Here is a 15358-nt window from a genome sequence, read left to right as displayed (position 1 = left end):
GGCTCGAAAAATTGCCGGAATTTAGCAGAGCTCCGAAAAAATCTGTTCGTTTTGCCTTTTACTGCACCGACTTGCAACGAATCAGCTCCCACCTTACCCGCACCTCAAATAAGGGATTCTAGGAGAAATGGGAGCAAAATGGGGTGGGTTTTTTTGTACTTCCTCCATCACCTCCCAGGCCGATTTCGGAAGGTGCTCGTGGGGGTTGAGGGCACCAGCACAGGGCAGCGCCCGGAGCCCGTCCTCACCTGTGAGATACACGGCGAACCTGGCGCTGACGCGCTGAACCTGCAGGTTCAACAAGCAGTTGACGGACTGGGATTCGGGGGAGGACCCGGAGTCGCAGGCGTGGTAATGCAGCACCTCGATGAGATCAGCCCCTTGGCACGATTTGAGGATTAAGCGCTTCTTGCGGGCGTTGGTGTCCACCCTGGTGGGAGAGGGCCAAGGTGAAGTGGCGGAGGGGCTTCACCCCTCTCTCCCCTCCCAGGGAAGGAGCAGGTACGATGGGACCTGCCTTCCCCAGGCGTGTTTCTTTCAGCCTCATGGGTGCTTTTACGCTTGTTACCCTGCACTAAATGGAGACGGCAGGAGCAAGAGTCGCTGTACAGCTCGCACGTGCGGCAAGAAAACAAAATGACCCCTTGCTCCAGGCAGCTCCGACAGACCATGGCTCATGATCCCACCACAGAGTCAAGAGACGCTACACGAGTGCCAGCGATGGAGCATAAGGAAACCACTTGCGGCACAGAATCACAGAATGGTTTGGGTTGGAAGGGACCTTAAAAATCATCTAGTGCCACCCCCTGCCCTGGGCAGGGACACCTCCCACCAGCCCACGTTGCTCCAAGCCCCGTCCAACCTGGCCTTGAACCCCTCCAGGGATGGGGCAGCCACAGCTTCTCTGGGCAACCTGGCCCAGGGGCTCACCCCCCTCACAGCAAAGGATTTCTTCCCAATATCTCATCCCAATCTCCCCTCTTTCAGTGTAAAACCCTTCCTCCTCGTCCCGTGGCTCCCCTCCCTGCTCCAGGGTCCCTCCCCAGCTTTCCTGGAGCCCCTTTAGGGACTGGAAGGGGCTGGAAGGTCTCCCCCTGGAGCCTTCTCTTCTCCAGGCTGAACCCCCCCAGCTCTCTCAGCCTGTCCCCACAGCAGAGGGGCTCCAGCCCTCCCGGCATCTCCGGGGCCTCCTCTGGACCCGCTCCAACAGCTCCGTGTCCTTCTGCTGTTGGTGGCCCCAGCGCTGGAGGCAGCGCTGCAGGGGGGTCTCACACAGCGGCGCAGAGGGGGCTGAATCCTCATCCCACAGACTACGATGAAATACCCGACCCCGAGCTTCTGTGACACCTCACCGCTCCCGGACTGAAAACCAGGTCTTCAAACTGATTGCTTTGTGCTATCACCGTGAAGGAGAGGATCTGAGATTTCTCCCCATTTGTAGCTTTTTCTGCTCCGACAGAACAGACCGGTTTCCTCTTTATTCGCAGGTCGTTACTAGAAAGCCATCCCTTGTGGCCCGTGGTCTGGCGCTGACAAAGGCAGCCTGCCCCATAAAAACATCCCTCTCTGAGTTCAAACGTGATAAAAGCAGGACATTTCAATGGATACTATGCGCTGCCTTACTTCTCTTTTTCCGATTGCATCATTTAAGTACACGTCGTTGCAAACAACCTACAATAAGTAGCAAATAGCAACGGGAGAAGTTCTGCTTTTCCCAGCTGGGTTTGATTTTACGCACGCCCCACGACACCCCGGTTCCTCTCCATGTTACAAACTCAGAGCTCCTCATCACTCCCCCAAATCCCACGCGTGATGAGACGGAAAAAAAGAAACGGCAAAGAGACGGCGGGGGCAGAGAGAGCCCCGGGAAGGTGCCCCGAGCTCCCAGGGCGTGTGTGTGCGGGAGCTGGGGTGAGCTGGTGGGAAGGGAGCGTCTGCAGGGGCAGCTTTCAGAGTGTGCGGCTCCTCAAATGAGGTCTGTGCCGTTCCTCAAGCCTTGGCAGGCTGTTAACGCTCAGAGAGGGCGTCGCTGCCAGCGCGATGGGGGAAACCGCCTTATGGAGATACAGCGGGGTGCACGGAGCAGCTGCCAGAGCTCTGCCTCATCCAGGATCACGTGCAAGACACGTTTCAGGCCATCTGATCCTCTCCAGGTCCCATGTCCTGCTGCTCCATCTCATATAGGTACAAAAAAAGAAGAAAAAAATCTATGGCACTTTACTTGCTAGCAAGCAAATGCTGGCCTCTGGCCGTTCCAGCCAGCACACGCTCTCTCACTGATAAGAGAAGTTCTTATTTGACCAAAAATCTTCAAGTTCATCTTGTAAGAGGCCTAAACCCAACAGAGGCACCTAACTCCCCCCGTGTCCCTGCACTGAGAGTAAAAAGGGACACCAAACTCCACCACGGTGGGTACGTCCTCGCTGCGGTGACGAGGACAGCAGGTACGAGGGAGCCGCCACCGCTGAGCCGTTACCTGACGTCTTCTCTGAGCTTCTTGCTCTCCTTGTAGTGAAGGAGCCACTTCCACCTCCCGCTTCTGTTCAGCTTCTCCAGCACCTTCACCACCTCTTTCAGTTGGCCTGGGGAGACAGCAAGAGCCAGAGGGTAACCAAGGGTGGAAGAGGGGGACCTGGGGGTGTCTCTGGCCCAAGCCCTGCTCGAAGTTGGGCCACCTGAGGTTGCCCAGGGCTTTGTCCAGGTGAGGTTTGAATATCTCCAAGGATGGAGACTCACAACCTAGGTTGTGAAACTGGGCTCCTGTCCTGGTGTTTGAACACACTTGCTGTCGATTTTCCCCCTAATATCTAAAAAAGAGAAGTGCAACTTGTCCCTGTCACCTCTTGCCCCATCCCGGCGCATCTCCAGGAGCTCTGTGGCTCCGTTTTCTCTGCCCCTTCCCATTAGTGAGCCGAAGACAGCGACAAGGTCTCCCCTTTGCCCTCCCTTCTCCAGGCTGAATGTCCTTGTACAACCCCTCCTCCAGCCCCTGACCATCTCGGTGGCCCCTGCTGTACTTGGATGTTTTGGGGAGCCCTGACCTGGACTCACTACCCAGATGAGGTCTCAAATGTCAAATAGAGGGAAAGAATTGCCCCCCGCTAAAGCAGGAGCAGAGGACGCCAACGGCAAGTTTTTGGACGGTGTGGGCAAAACAGCGAACAAAGAACGTCTGCGTGTCTGCATTCAAGCGAGACTCACCCAGCGTTACCGTTTCCAACACCTCCTCGTCCGACACCACGAAGCCACCGGCGTGAAACAGCTCCTGGTACGTGTGAGCCGTTACATCTTCGGGGCTGTCCACTCCGGCAAACACCACGTTCGGACAGTGCTTTAGCTTCAGCAAGCACGGGACCTGCCCAAGGCAGAGATGCTTTAGCACAGGCAGCCGAGTTTCAACAGCATTTGCACCTCTCCGCAACTCACCCCCGCTCCCAGAGACCCGGGGAACCCACCCCCTCCTCTTCTGCATCACCCCGACGCTGGTGTCTCCACCGCCCGACCCCAAAGCCGTGGCCAGCAATACAGGGAGCTACAGGCAGGTTCACTGCAACGTTCACTGGAATCCAGGAGCCAAAGCCCGGCTGAGCCGTTCCGTTACAGAAGATAAGCCCAGCCTGACCCCTTTGGGCTGGGCTACTCCAAGCGATGTTATTCGGCGATCAGAAACGGAGACAGAAGAAAAGCAGAGCTGACAGGCTTCATGTTTTTCAAATAACTTGTTTTTAAAGAGCTCTTCATGAAGCACCGTTCTCCCAGTGAACAGCGCGTCTGCGGAGACTGACAATTAAATCTACAGCTATACGTAGCCTAACATTTCAAATCTTTAAAATGGATCCTGATATTCAAAAATGGTGCTGGGTGGAAAAAAAGGACGGACTCGGGCCTTACGTTGTGGATGTGGGAGGAAATGTCCTTGTTCCTGATGACGACAAGCAGCCTGTCGTCGTCCGCTTCGTGTTTCGCTTCGCAGAATCTCGGAGGTTTGATCTCCACGCAGCCGTCTTTCTTCAGCAAGGTCTGAAACAGAAATCGTGTTAAGACGGTTTGTACGGAGACTGTCTTCATAACAGCGGTGCCACGCTCCCGGCACACACGTGTCTGGGGACAAGGAGAGGGGAAGGAGACAGCGACCCCAACCAGGCACCCTGGTGTCAAGGGCACCCTAACGGTGTCCCTCTGTCAAAGGCACTGCACGCTCCGGGCTGGGGCTCCATCCAGAGGGAGAAGCAGCAGCCATTTACCTTAGCTGGCAAAAACCTTTTAGAAAACCACCTTGACCATCTCACCGCACCGTGCATCGGGCCTCCTTGCTATTTTGGAGCAGCAAATCTTCCCGTGCAATCACCTTCCTGAAGTTTCCAACCCTTTAAGGAGAGCTCAAGCAAAAGCCACCTCGCGGGGGTTGAGTTTGGGCTGCTCCTGCCTGAATTCCGATTGTTTCGGTCCAGGGGGATGTTGCCAAGTGTTAGGACAAGAAGAAATAGCCTTAAGTTGCACCAGGGGAGGATTAGATTGGGTATTAAGAACAAATTCACCGAGAGGGTTGTCAAGCCTTGGAACAGGCTGCCCAGGGCAGTGGTGGAGTCACCATCCCTCCAGGTATTTGAAAGACACGTAGACATGGTGCTGAGGGACATGGTTTAGTGGTGGACTTGGCAGTGCTAGGTTTATGGTTGGACTCGATGATCTTAAGGGTCTTTTCCAACCTAAATAATTCTATGATTTCTAATTTCTGGCGGTGATGAAATGGTAGAGGCAGCTCCTGGCATAAGGGAACCACACGCCACCCATCCTGGGTTCAGCAAGCTTGACCTGCCCCTGCTTCTGCTGCCCTCAGCTCTCACCCCAGGGCCACCTGTCCCCATCCAAGCCGGCAGGACTAGCTGTTACCTTCACTCTTGCAAAGAAAGGGTCCTTGTCCGTCTCCACCAGGTAGAACATGCCGGCGCGGCCGCAGGCCTCCTTGGCCACGCTGCGCAGGCGAAAATGCAGCGTGCTGCACAGGTCGGCGATCATCTCCTCGAAGGCGGCCATCCTCCCAGGGAGGGACGCGCACGTCCACTCGCTCGTGGCCTCCCCGGGCGCTGGGACCGTCCCTCCGCCCTCGCTCCCCGTGTCAGCCCTGCTCAGCATCACCCTGTGGAACTCGGCGTACTCGTCGAGGATGACGGCGATGTCCCCCCGTGAGTCCTTTAGCTTATTACCGTATTTGAGCTTGTTGAGGTGGAAGGGAGCCGCGTGGCCCTGGCTCGCGGTTCGGGATCTGGCCCTGCTCCTCTCGTGGCAGAGGGTGTCCTGCCATGGGGCAGATGGGTCCCCATGCCGGCCGCTCTGCCGGTGCCAGCCGAGCCCGCTCGGCCACGCGTCGGAGGGCAGGATCGTCACCTGCAAAGGGCTCCTGCTCCGCAGGGAGAATGGGGCGGGAGCTTCTCGCCTAGGCAACGTCTCAGACATCACCTGGGGAGAAAAGTCTTTTGGAAAGATGCTTTTGGAGGTAGAAAAGGGTGGTTTCCTATTCCTTAGGATTTGTTTTAGCTTATAACGGAAACGGAGACACTCCATGTCCAAAGTGTGCTGGGTGATTTCCTCAAAACCCCTCCAAGTCCCCATCAGTGACCTTAACAAATGAGACTGCCCCGCACCGTGGCTGCACCTCTTTGAAGACTGCAAATTTTCCATCCTCTCCTGGCACTTTTTAGTGACCACAAAGTTCTGGTAGTCCTTGGCGATCCCCTGGCTGTCCCTAATATTGACGTATGGTGGAACGCGCCTGCTGCTGGCTTCCCCCAGGCCGATCGACCAGCCACGCTCAGCCCGTGAGCCCCCCTCCATGCCCAGGGAGCCCCAGTCCTCACTGCACCCCTCCGTGTGCACCGAGCTCGGAGAGGAGGAGTCGCAGTTAGTCCTTGTGCCTGCAGCATCCACGGATCTCGTGCCGTAGGAACCCGTGGCTGTAAACAGGGACTGTGAAGTCCCCCCGAAACATTCCTGGTCTGAGTCGCCAGAGAAAAACTCAAACAGATCTTCAGAGGTCGAGCCCACACGTCTGTCTCTGCTGGGGAGCTGCTTTGCCCTCGGGAGCAAGTCCGAAATATCCTCAGTGTCACTGAGCTCCAGGCTCTCTCCGGAGATTTCCCTGTGTGCGCATAACGGCAACATCGGGAAGGGGAGAGTGGGGATTTCTCCCTCTCCCACCTCCATGCCGGCATGCTGCAGATCAGCAAACGCATCGGATCCCTCGGCCTCCTGCTTGCTCTGGTTGCACATAAACTGGGGCTCGCACAGAGGCGCGAGCAACTCCCCTGCTGAAAAAGACGCAGGACTGGGAAGAGGGATGCTGCTTCCTCCTTCCGAATCCTCATGCAGGATGGGTTCCTTCTCATGGCTCCCTACCACGTCCCCAGGGCTGGCACACCCGGAGCAGGTGCCCGGTGGCAGTTGTCCCATGCAGCAGGACCTTGGGGCACCGGCCGGGGCCAGACTCACGCTGGGGGAGCACGTCTCAGGGTGCAAACTGAGGACCGAGTCTGGCTCGACGCTGTGCAGAGCTGCCTTGTGGCTGTGAGGAGAAGGAGGCGTCGATCTCGGGCTACCTGGCACAAGCGCATCCGCAGGGGAGCTCTCTGCCAGCTCTGCATAGCAGGGACCTGTGTCTTTTTTCACCTCTTCCGCACATCTGGGCTTTAGGGAACCATCCAGGCTCTCGGCAGCCAACTCTGCAGCACCTACTCGCTTGTAGGGCTTCCCATTTTGGCACAGGACTGACCCCAACTCGCTTTGCTCTAACAAGTGGTGGGGGGGGTTGGCGTCTCCGCCACGGGGGAGAGGGTCCTGCTGGGGGGGAGAAGCAGGAGCCGAGTCTGTGTGGACAGGTGGGGACAGGCCATCTGGGGAGCTCTGCTGCTGCCTGGGGTGCTCCTTCACGGCAGACACTCCCTCTCCCACCGAGGAGGAGGGCTCTGATTCCACGAGGTGATGAAGAGAGGTCTCTGGCTCCTGCAGTGCATTAGCCACCATCGCTGGGTTCCTTTTGTCGCTCCCGGGGAACTTATCTGCGCTGAGGAACACATGATCGCTCTCCCCAGCTTCAGAGCCCCCTGCTAAGGCCGTACAGTCGAAGGCAAAGCCCTGGCCATCACCTGCTCCCCAGGACGCGTCCAGCACATCTGCGTGGTTGGCAGGAGGGCTGCTACGCTGTTCTTCCACCAAAACCATGTTCCCTTCTTGGTTTGATTCACCAGCGCTCAGCGAAGTGAGGTCAACACAAACGTCGCCTCCGCACCTTTGGGAAAGGCAGCTGCTCCCTCTCAGGCCACTCTGCGATGGAGACTGGATGCTTGCCATGGCCTCCTGGTCCTCTGGAACAGCCCCTGGATCTGTTGCTCCATCAAGAGATGTCACGCAGGCAGAGCTGGAGTCAGGGGACAAGGCTAGCGACAGTCCCTGGCCACATGGTGACTCGAGGCCAGCTGTGCCGGCAGCTTCGCTCCCAGCAGGCGCCCACCTTTCTGCAGAGGGCGAGCGATCCTTGTCTTTCTGCTCCAAGGCGTCTCGGAGCGTCTCTCCAGCAGGTCCCAAGTTGCCTGTAATGCTGCCTGGCTGTGCCCCACACACCAGCCTCGGATCAGATGGTAACGGCAGCATCAACCCGCTGTCACAGGGCGACCCCATATGAGCTGGACTGGCTGCGTGCGCCAGACCAACACCATTTGTCTCTGCGTCTGGGGTGGCCAAAGCCTCCCAGGGCTCTTGCAGCGTGTCCAGGCTTGGCGCCATCTCACCAGGGAGCCCCTCAGGGCCAGTCTCAGTCCCAGTCCCATCTGACAGCACTGGCGTTGATCTGCCTGGGCAGGGGGACGCTAAAGCAGCAGGGCTGGGCACAGAGCCCTCTCCAGGAATGTCAAAGTCCTTCAGACATGCTGAATTCACTGGCTTCTGCTCGCTGTGTTCATGCTCCACGTCAGCATCACCACTTTCGGAAAACGCTGAATCAACAGGCCCCAGGACTGTGCTTTCATATTCAGGGTCCTCTTTCTCTTTTTTTCCCTCCTCCACCTCTACCTCCTCTTTTTCTGGACCTTCAAAGGGGTCTTGTGATTCCTTCCCTTCCCCACTGGCTCCATCAGGCTTTGCACTTCTGGGATGTGCTTCTAAGGGCATGGAATCACAGGCACGTTGCAGTCCATTGCTGGTGGCCCAGCTGCCGTCCTCACCCTCCGCACAGCGCCCACCGTCTCCCATGCTCTCCCTGTCCTTGGGAGGGCTGGGGCCACCTCCTGACCCTGGTGCCCACCCCCTCTTCTCCTGCTGCTCTCCACGTCCACGCAGCGCACTCGGTGCATCACTCCAGAGAGCTGTACTGGAATTCAGGGCTTGGTTGCAGAGGTTTTCCTTGCTTAGTGCAGCTGGGGGCTTGCCAGCATCACCAAGCTCATCGGAAGGGCTGGGGGCGATCGTAGCGTCCGACAGTCCTTCCTTGGGCGGCTCCTCCTGAAACAAGACAATTCAGAGTTTAATCTTCAAGAGAGGCAAACGCAGGAGCTGAGACACCCGTGCAGGAGGACACGGATATTTTAAACCCTCCAACTTTGTGAGTACAACCATCCCAACAGCAACCGGGGAGATTAGTTTGAGTTTGTCTCTAAAATAAGCCCAGGTTGAATCCCTACCCTGTGTGCGCCGCTGCCATCCCCACTGCAGCCGGCAAGCAGAGTCCCACAGACAGCCAGGGAAAGGTTTTGAAACTTTATACCTTCTTTACACCATGAAATGGCTTAAAAATAGGCCAACCTGTGTAGGGGCCACCAGCCAGTGCCCAGAAGTAATGTATGCAGCATCCTCCTCTTATTTCTACTGAGTTTATCTGTCCGAGCAAGCTATATGGACACTACGGACAGTGATCCCACATTTCCTCCCAAAACACTTCCGCCTGCTCCGCAGCACTAAACCCAGGTGGTAAAAAACACTGGGATATTTTTTCCTTCACACGAAACAGATGCAGCTCTACTGCAGCTGCCTGTTTATTCAGAGCGGCAGTTTTAAAGGAATTATTTTAGTTCAAGAATTCAGGCTTGAAAAATATCAGCCGATAGCCATGTTTTATATTTACCCGAGTACCTCCACTCCTGACCATCTGCAGACCATAGAAACTGTAAAAAATAATTTAAAAAAACCCTACCCGGAATGGAATATTAACTAACTTCAGCAGAGGGGCAAGGGAAATGCTGCGAAGCACTGCACTGCCATCCGTGTGTGGGGAAACCTCTCCGAGCCAGCAAACCTCAGCCCTCCCAAACCAGCAGAGGAAAGGCTGCGCCGTGTCCCCGTCTGGGCTACTGCGACCACGGGCAGGCAAATGCAGCTGCCCACAGGAGGCTTTTGAGGCCGGGTGTCTGGGGTGTTTGCGCTTCCTCTCCTCCCTCAGTTACGTGTAGGTCTGAGACCTCGTCCAAGCTCACACAGCTCACAGCTGAAACCAGAAACAGACGCCGAGCTCCACACTTTAATTGCTCTAGTTCTTTGGGATTCCTCCCCCTTGGAGAGCATCCATGTTGAGGCCCTGCTCCCTTGGACAGGGATAGATACGGCTCACGCCAGAGCCCAGGGATGCCAGCTCAGTCCAGGAGGTTATCCCAACCTGGACTGAGGCCTGAAAGGTTCTTCTTTATGGTGACGCTGAGCATGTCTGAGCATTGGAACAGGCTGCCCAGAGAAGTGGTGGAATCATCATCCCTGGAGGTATTTAAAAGACAGGCAGACGTAGTGCTTTGCAATACGGTTTAGTGATGGCTTTTGTCAGTGTTAGGCTGATGGTTGGACTTAATAATCTGAAAGGTCCCTTCCAATCTAGACAATTCTATGATTCTACGATTCTATGCCTGCATGGCAGTCGCTTGGGGCAGCTGAATGCTGGGGGACATTTCTCTGTCCTGCTTTGGGGACCCCCACTAACTGGCTCTAAGAGAGCTCTATGAGTTGCCACAAGCTCATCTGCTCCACTCCTCTCAGAAGACCCTGCTCCTAATAAGCACAAAATGCATTGTGTGCCCTATAGATTCGCATCACCCAAACCCCAAGTTCTTACCGCAGTGATGGTCGAGACGTCATGCCCACGCTCCTCAGGAACGACTGCCAGCTGCCTGTCTTTCACAGCCAAGCTCTCATCAGCACATTCAGTGAGGGAATGGCTCTCTGGAGAGCTTGTGGAAGAAGGCTCCTCCTCCCCACATGACAGCTCTCCTGAAGAAGACGATACCATACTATCGACAACACCAGGCGTCCCATCAGCGTCAGTCTGAGAGTCTGCAGAGCTCTCCTCTGGGCGGAAACGTCCCTGGCAACCTGTGCTGCGATCCAGAGAGCTGCTGGGAGTCTGGTCAGGGTCTGACCGAGAGTCCGCAGGGCACGTCTCCAACCCAAAACAGTCCTCACCATCATCACTCAGCTCAAGAAAGTCCCCAGTGCTGTTTAATGAGACGTACTTCTTGGGGTTGCTGTGCTCCACCACCTTCCTTGTGCTACTCAGGAGTTTGCTGGGTTTGCTGTAGAAGAGAGCCACCCACATATGAAGTATCAGCTTCATCTCTTCCACATCGTCGGGCAGATCAGGGTCCCAGGGCCTGGAAGGAAAAGCAGACACAGCCTGAAACATCTTCATCCTCCTTCTGGTCGACCAGCACAAGGTAACTCATCTCCTGCTTCATCACGGTGCTAAGTCCCAGTGCAGGGGGGTTGCAAATGCCCCGCTGCAACCACAGATTGCTCAATGCCGTTTCCAGCTTGATGAAAAAAGGGGAAACTCATGGCTGCAAAGGAGGCCTTGTGTTCATGGCTCTAGGTACCAATTCTAGCTGCAGAGACACGGGAATCATAGAACTGTTTGGATTAGGAGGGACTTCTAAACACCACCTAGTCCAACCTCCCTGCCACGGGGGAAGATGCCAGGGACATCTTCCACTAGAACAGATTGCTGAAAGCCCCGTCCAATCTGACCTTAATCACTTCCAACGATGGGGCATCCACAACTTCTCTGGGCAACCTGGGCCAGTGTCACCGCCCTTGGCATAAAACATTTCTTCCTTATGCCCAAACCAAACCTACCCTCTCTCAGGTTAAAACCGTTGCCCCTTGTCCTGTCACTACGTGCCCTGGTAAAAAGTCTTTCTGTCTTTCCTATAAGCCCCCTTTATTTACATATCGAAAGGCCACAATAAGGTCTCCCTGGAGCCTTCTCTTCTCCAGGCTGAACCCCCCCAGCTCTCTCAGCCTGTCCCCACAGCAGAGGGGCTCCAGCCCTCCCAGCATCTCCGGGGCCTCCTCTGGCCCCGCTCCAACAGCTCCGTGTCTCTCCTGTGCTGAGGACTCCAAAACTGGATGCAGTACTCCAGGTAGGTTCTCACCAGAGCAGAGAAGAGGGGCAGAATCACCTCCCTTGCCCTGCTGGCCTTCTTTTGATGGATGCTACCCAGGATACGACGGGCGTCCTGGGCTGCCAGCGCACATTGCCGGCTTATCCAATTTTTCATCCACCAGGATTCCCAAGTCCTTCTCCCCAGGGAAGACACACCAGCTTTAACACAGCAAAACTGGGCATCTGAGCATGGGGAAAAGGGCACTTATCAGGCAAAGCAAAACAAAGAAAGAGCAAAGAAAGCCCCTTCCAAACATGCACCAGACATCCAACAGGAGATGTCCCCTGCAGGCACCTTCCAGACTGACTTACCCATGTAGGGCGCGGATGACAGTTTTCTCCAGGGCATCATTGGTGTACCTGCTGTCCAAATTGAAGAGATACTCTGCCTCCCAACGGCACGTCACCTTCACGGACTCGCCGCAGATGTTCACTGTGTGGGACTTGGCAAAGTTCTCCTTCAGCCTGGGGGACAGCAGGCTGCTCCTGTGCCTCGTCGCCACGGCCTCAAAGGGTTGCTGTGGATGGGTGCTGTTGTGCTGGTGGCGGAAAGGCAGGACTTTCCCAACCAGGGGTCCTGCTCGGGCGTTCTTCGTCCCATTTCTGGAGGGTACTGGTCCAGGGTAAGGGCAACCTCTGGGATACATGTGTTTCTTTGAGTGCTCAGGCATCTGCGAGGCGTACGAGTGCTCGGCAGAGATGGAGTGCTTGTTCACCTCGACAGCTTCTTGAGTCTCTCTTGGAGGCAACGCTTGGGGTTTTGCAGGGCTGGGGCTCGCACTGTTCTTCTTGCTGAAAATCCCAGGGCTTTTCTCCCTGGGAATAGAGGCCAAGTCATTTAAGTCTATTTTTTCAGCAAGAGGAAGCTTCTCGTTCGGTAATGCTTTGCTAGGAGAGGTGGATCCTTTTGCAAGCTTGTCTACCCTGTGGTATTCGTGATCGGAAGCAACACGCAAGGATTTGTGCTTGCGATGACTCTGCTGCTCCTTTGCAGAGTCGCTGGAGGGGCTGCAGGACACAGTGATCATCCCATTGTCCCCAGGGATAAGCAAAGGAATACAAGAACCCAGAGCCAGATCAGCCAGCAAGTTCAAAGCGTGGGACTCGTAGTCATTCCCCTTCAGACCAAAACCAAGATCAGCAACTCCGCCTGGGTAAATCTCACTCGTTGGGCTATCCGCGCTGTGGCACTGGGAAGAAACTTCGCTCGGGAGGACAGAGAGTGGCTCCTTCCACTCTGCGTAAGAAAAAACAAAGTCAGAGAATAAATGAAAGCCACAGAGCTCTGCCTCGAGAAGGGGTTCAAAGCAGGCTCTCAGTTTGGCAGGAAAAAAGTGTCTCTCCATCCTGGTTTTGGCTGGGAGAGTTAATTTTCTCCCTAGTAGCTGCTATAGTGCTGTGTTTTGGATTTAGTACGAGAATAATGTTGATAACACACCGCTGGTTTAGTTGTCGCTAAGTAATGCTTATACTAAGTCAAGAACTTTTCAGGTTCCCCTGCTCGGCCAGTGAGGAGGGGGGAGGCTGGGAGGGAGCACAGCCAGGACAGTTGACCCAAACTGGCCAAGGGGTTATTCCATACCGTATGATGTCTTAACTCAGCATCTAAACCAGGGTTGTCGGCAACTGCTGCTTGGGAACAAGCTGGGCATCAGTCAGCGCGCGGTGAGCGACTGCATTATGCATCACTTGTTTTGTATATTCTTTTATCATTATTATTGTTATTATTTTCCCTTCCTTTACGGTCCTATTAAACTGTTTTTATCTCAACCTGCGAATTTTACTTTTTTTTCCCCCCCCGATTCCCCCCGAGCGAGGGAGCGGCTGTGCGGTGTTTGACTCTCTGCTGGGTAAACCACAACAGTCCTTTTTGGTGCCCAACACGGGGCTCAAAGGGTTGATATAATGACAGATCTGACCAGAGCATGCTAAAACAAATTTATTATAAGTATTCATTATACTGGTTTAATAGTTGCTGGTCACAATGCTGATTTATTTGCTCTCAGAGTTGTTGTGCTCGTTATCCGAGCTGTGTTGTTGTGGTGGTTTAAGCCCAGTTGGCAGCTAGAACCATGCGGCCACTCGCTCACTCCCCTGAGTTGTGATGGGGGGCAGAATCAGAAGAGCACAAGCGAGGAAAAACTCCTGGGTTGAGATAAAGACAGTTTAATAGGTAAAGCAAAAGCCGCGCACACAAGCAAAGCTGAACAAGGAATTCACTCAGTGCTTCCCATCGGCAGGCCGGTGTTCAGCCATCCCCAGGAAAGCAGGGCTCCATCACGGATAACAGTCACTCGGGAAGATAAACACCACAACTCCCAATGTCCCCCCCCCACCTTCATTTTTCCCCAGCTTTATATAGTGAGCGTGACATCATATGGCATGGAATATTCCTTTGGTCAGTTGGGGTCAGCTGTCCTGGCTGTGTCTTCTCCCAGCTTCTAGTGACCCCCCCAGTCTACTCACAGGTGGGTTGGCGTGAGGAGCAGAAAAGGCCTTGATTGCTTAGGAACAGTCCAAAACCCCAGTGCGCTATCCCACTACTGCCATCCCAAATCCAAACCACGGCATTACACCAGCTGCTAGCAAAAAAATTTAACTCCACCCCAGCTGAAACCATGACGGTTGTGCAACACCTTACTTGCTCCCTGTTGTGCTGATTATCAGCTCTGGATGGAGGTTATCATTCAGCTGCACTGTGTCACACTGATCGGGAGATTAATCTGGTATTTGTGCTCAGCATCGCCATCATCTCCGTACTCCCGGAGCCATCTAGCGGAAACTATTAATAATTACATTCTTTACCTTTTCTCGGAGAACCAGTCTATGGGGGAGAAGGGCGATACACCTTCCCCTTCTCCTTCAGACAAGTTACAACAGCTCTTGAGAATTTTCAATATCCTTGGGATGTTCAAACCAGCATGTCTCCTGAATGTGTCTCAGATCTCTTCTTCGGGTTAAACAACTATTTAAGAACATCACAGGTCCAGAGGAAGGCCATGAAAATGATCAGAGGGCTGGAGCCCCTCTCCTAGGAGGATAGGCTGAGAGAGTTGGGGGTGTTCAGCCTGGAGAAGAGAAGGCTCCAGGGAGACCTTAGAGCAGCCTTATGGTACCTAAAGGGGACCTATATGAGAGATGGGAAGGGACTCTTGATCAGGGAGTGGAGTGATAGGACAAGGGGTAACCGTTTCAAACTGAAAGAGGGGAGATTTAGATGAGATATTAGGAAGAAATTCTTGGCTGTGAGGGTGCTGAAACCCTGGCCCAGGTTGCCCAGAGAAGTTGTGGATGCCTATTCCCTGGAGGTGCTCAAGGCCAGGTTGGATGGGGCTTTGAACAAGCTGGTCTAGTGGGAGGTGTCCCTGTGCAGGGCACAGGGTGGAACTGGAAGGTCTTTAAGGTCCCTTCCAACCCGAACCATTCTATGATCACCCAGAGATCTACCTTGAGGCTGGACAGTCATAGGCAGCACAGCACATGGGAGAACACAGGCAGGTATCTAGAGAACATCTCACCTCCAATAGTCTGAAACTTCAATCCCAAACAACTATGTGACCCTGATAAAGTAATACGACGTTTGGAAAAAAACCCAAACGTGCTGTGGCTATTCCAAAGCGGCTAAACCTACTGCACTGTGCTGGACCCTGGCCAGTATCTACCAAATGCTGCTTGAGATTAGGCAGCACCCTCAGGGAGAAGAGAGGGAAAACAACCCCACAGGCACTGCGGCTACTCCAACCCCCGTGACAGGCACTGCAGCTGAACCCAAGAATCAACCCATCCCAGTATCAGTCACCCCTACACACAAGAAGAAAGGGACAGGAAAGGCAGCTTGTTTAGTAAAGGATGACAAAGCAGGGTCATCATGAGAACAGGAGGAAGAGGCAGAACCACCCTGAGCTGCAAGACACAGGGAAAGATTTCAGCCTTCCTCCAGGTGAG

At 54.6% G+C, this 15358-nt stretch overlaps 1 protein-coding gene across 5 annotated transcripts in view; it reads right to left on the bottom strand.

The window, feature by feature from the left end:
• The window catches only part of TASOR2 (transcription activation suppressor family member 2), a 49794-nt gene that overhangs the window by 1474 nt on the left and 32962 nt on the right, over window positions 1–15358 (bottom strand). For 4 of the 5 annotated variants that reach the window (XM_054193021.1, XM_054192988.1, XM_054193004.1 and 1 more), the window contains exons 16-22: window positions 11726–12650; window positions 10088–10622; window positions 4894–8493; window positions 3892–4020; window positions 3202–3355; window positions 2477–2582; window positions 249–430 (exon numbers count right to left, since the gene is read on the bottom strand). In XM_054193021.1, coding sequence (XP_054048996.1) covers window positions 249–430; window positions 2477–2582; window positions 3202–3355; window positions 3892–4020; window positions 4894–8493; window positions 10088–10622; window positions 11726–12650 — 5631 coding nt within the window. Of the gene's footprint in view, window positions 1–248; window positions 431–1100; window positions 2176–2476; window positions 2583–3201; window positions 3356–3891; window positions 4021–4893; window positions 8494–10087; window positions 10623–11725; window positions 12651–15358 lie in introns of those variants that run through there. The other variant, XM_054193013.1, reaches the window with a different exon arrangement.

The sequence above is a fragment of the Rissa tridactyla genome, chromosome 1 (assembly GCF_028500815.1).
Source record: "Rissa tridactyla isolate bRisTri1 chromosome 1, bRisTri1.patW.cur.20221130, whole genome shotgun sequence".
NCBI lineage: Eukaryota > Metazoa > Chordata > Aves > Charadriiformes > Laridae > Rissa > Rissa tridactyla.
The sequence above is the reverse complement of the archived record's forward strand: the minus strand, read 5'-3'. Positions and strand labels throughout refer to the sequence as shown.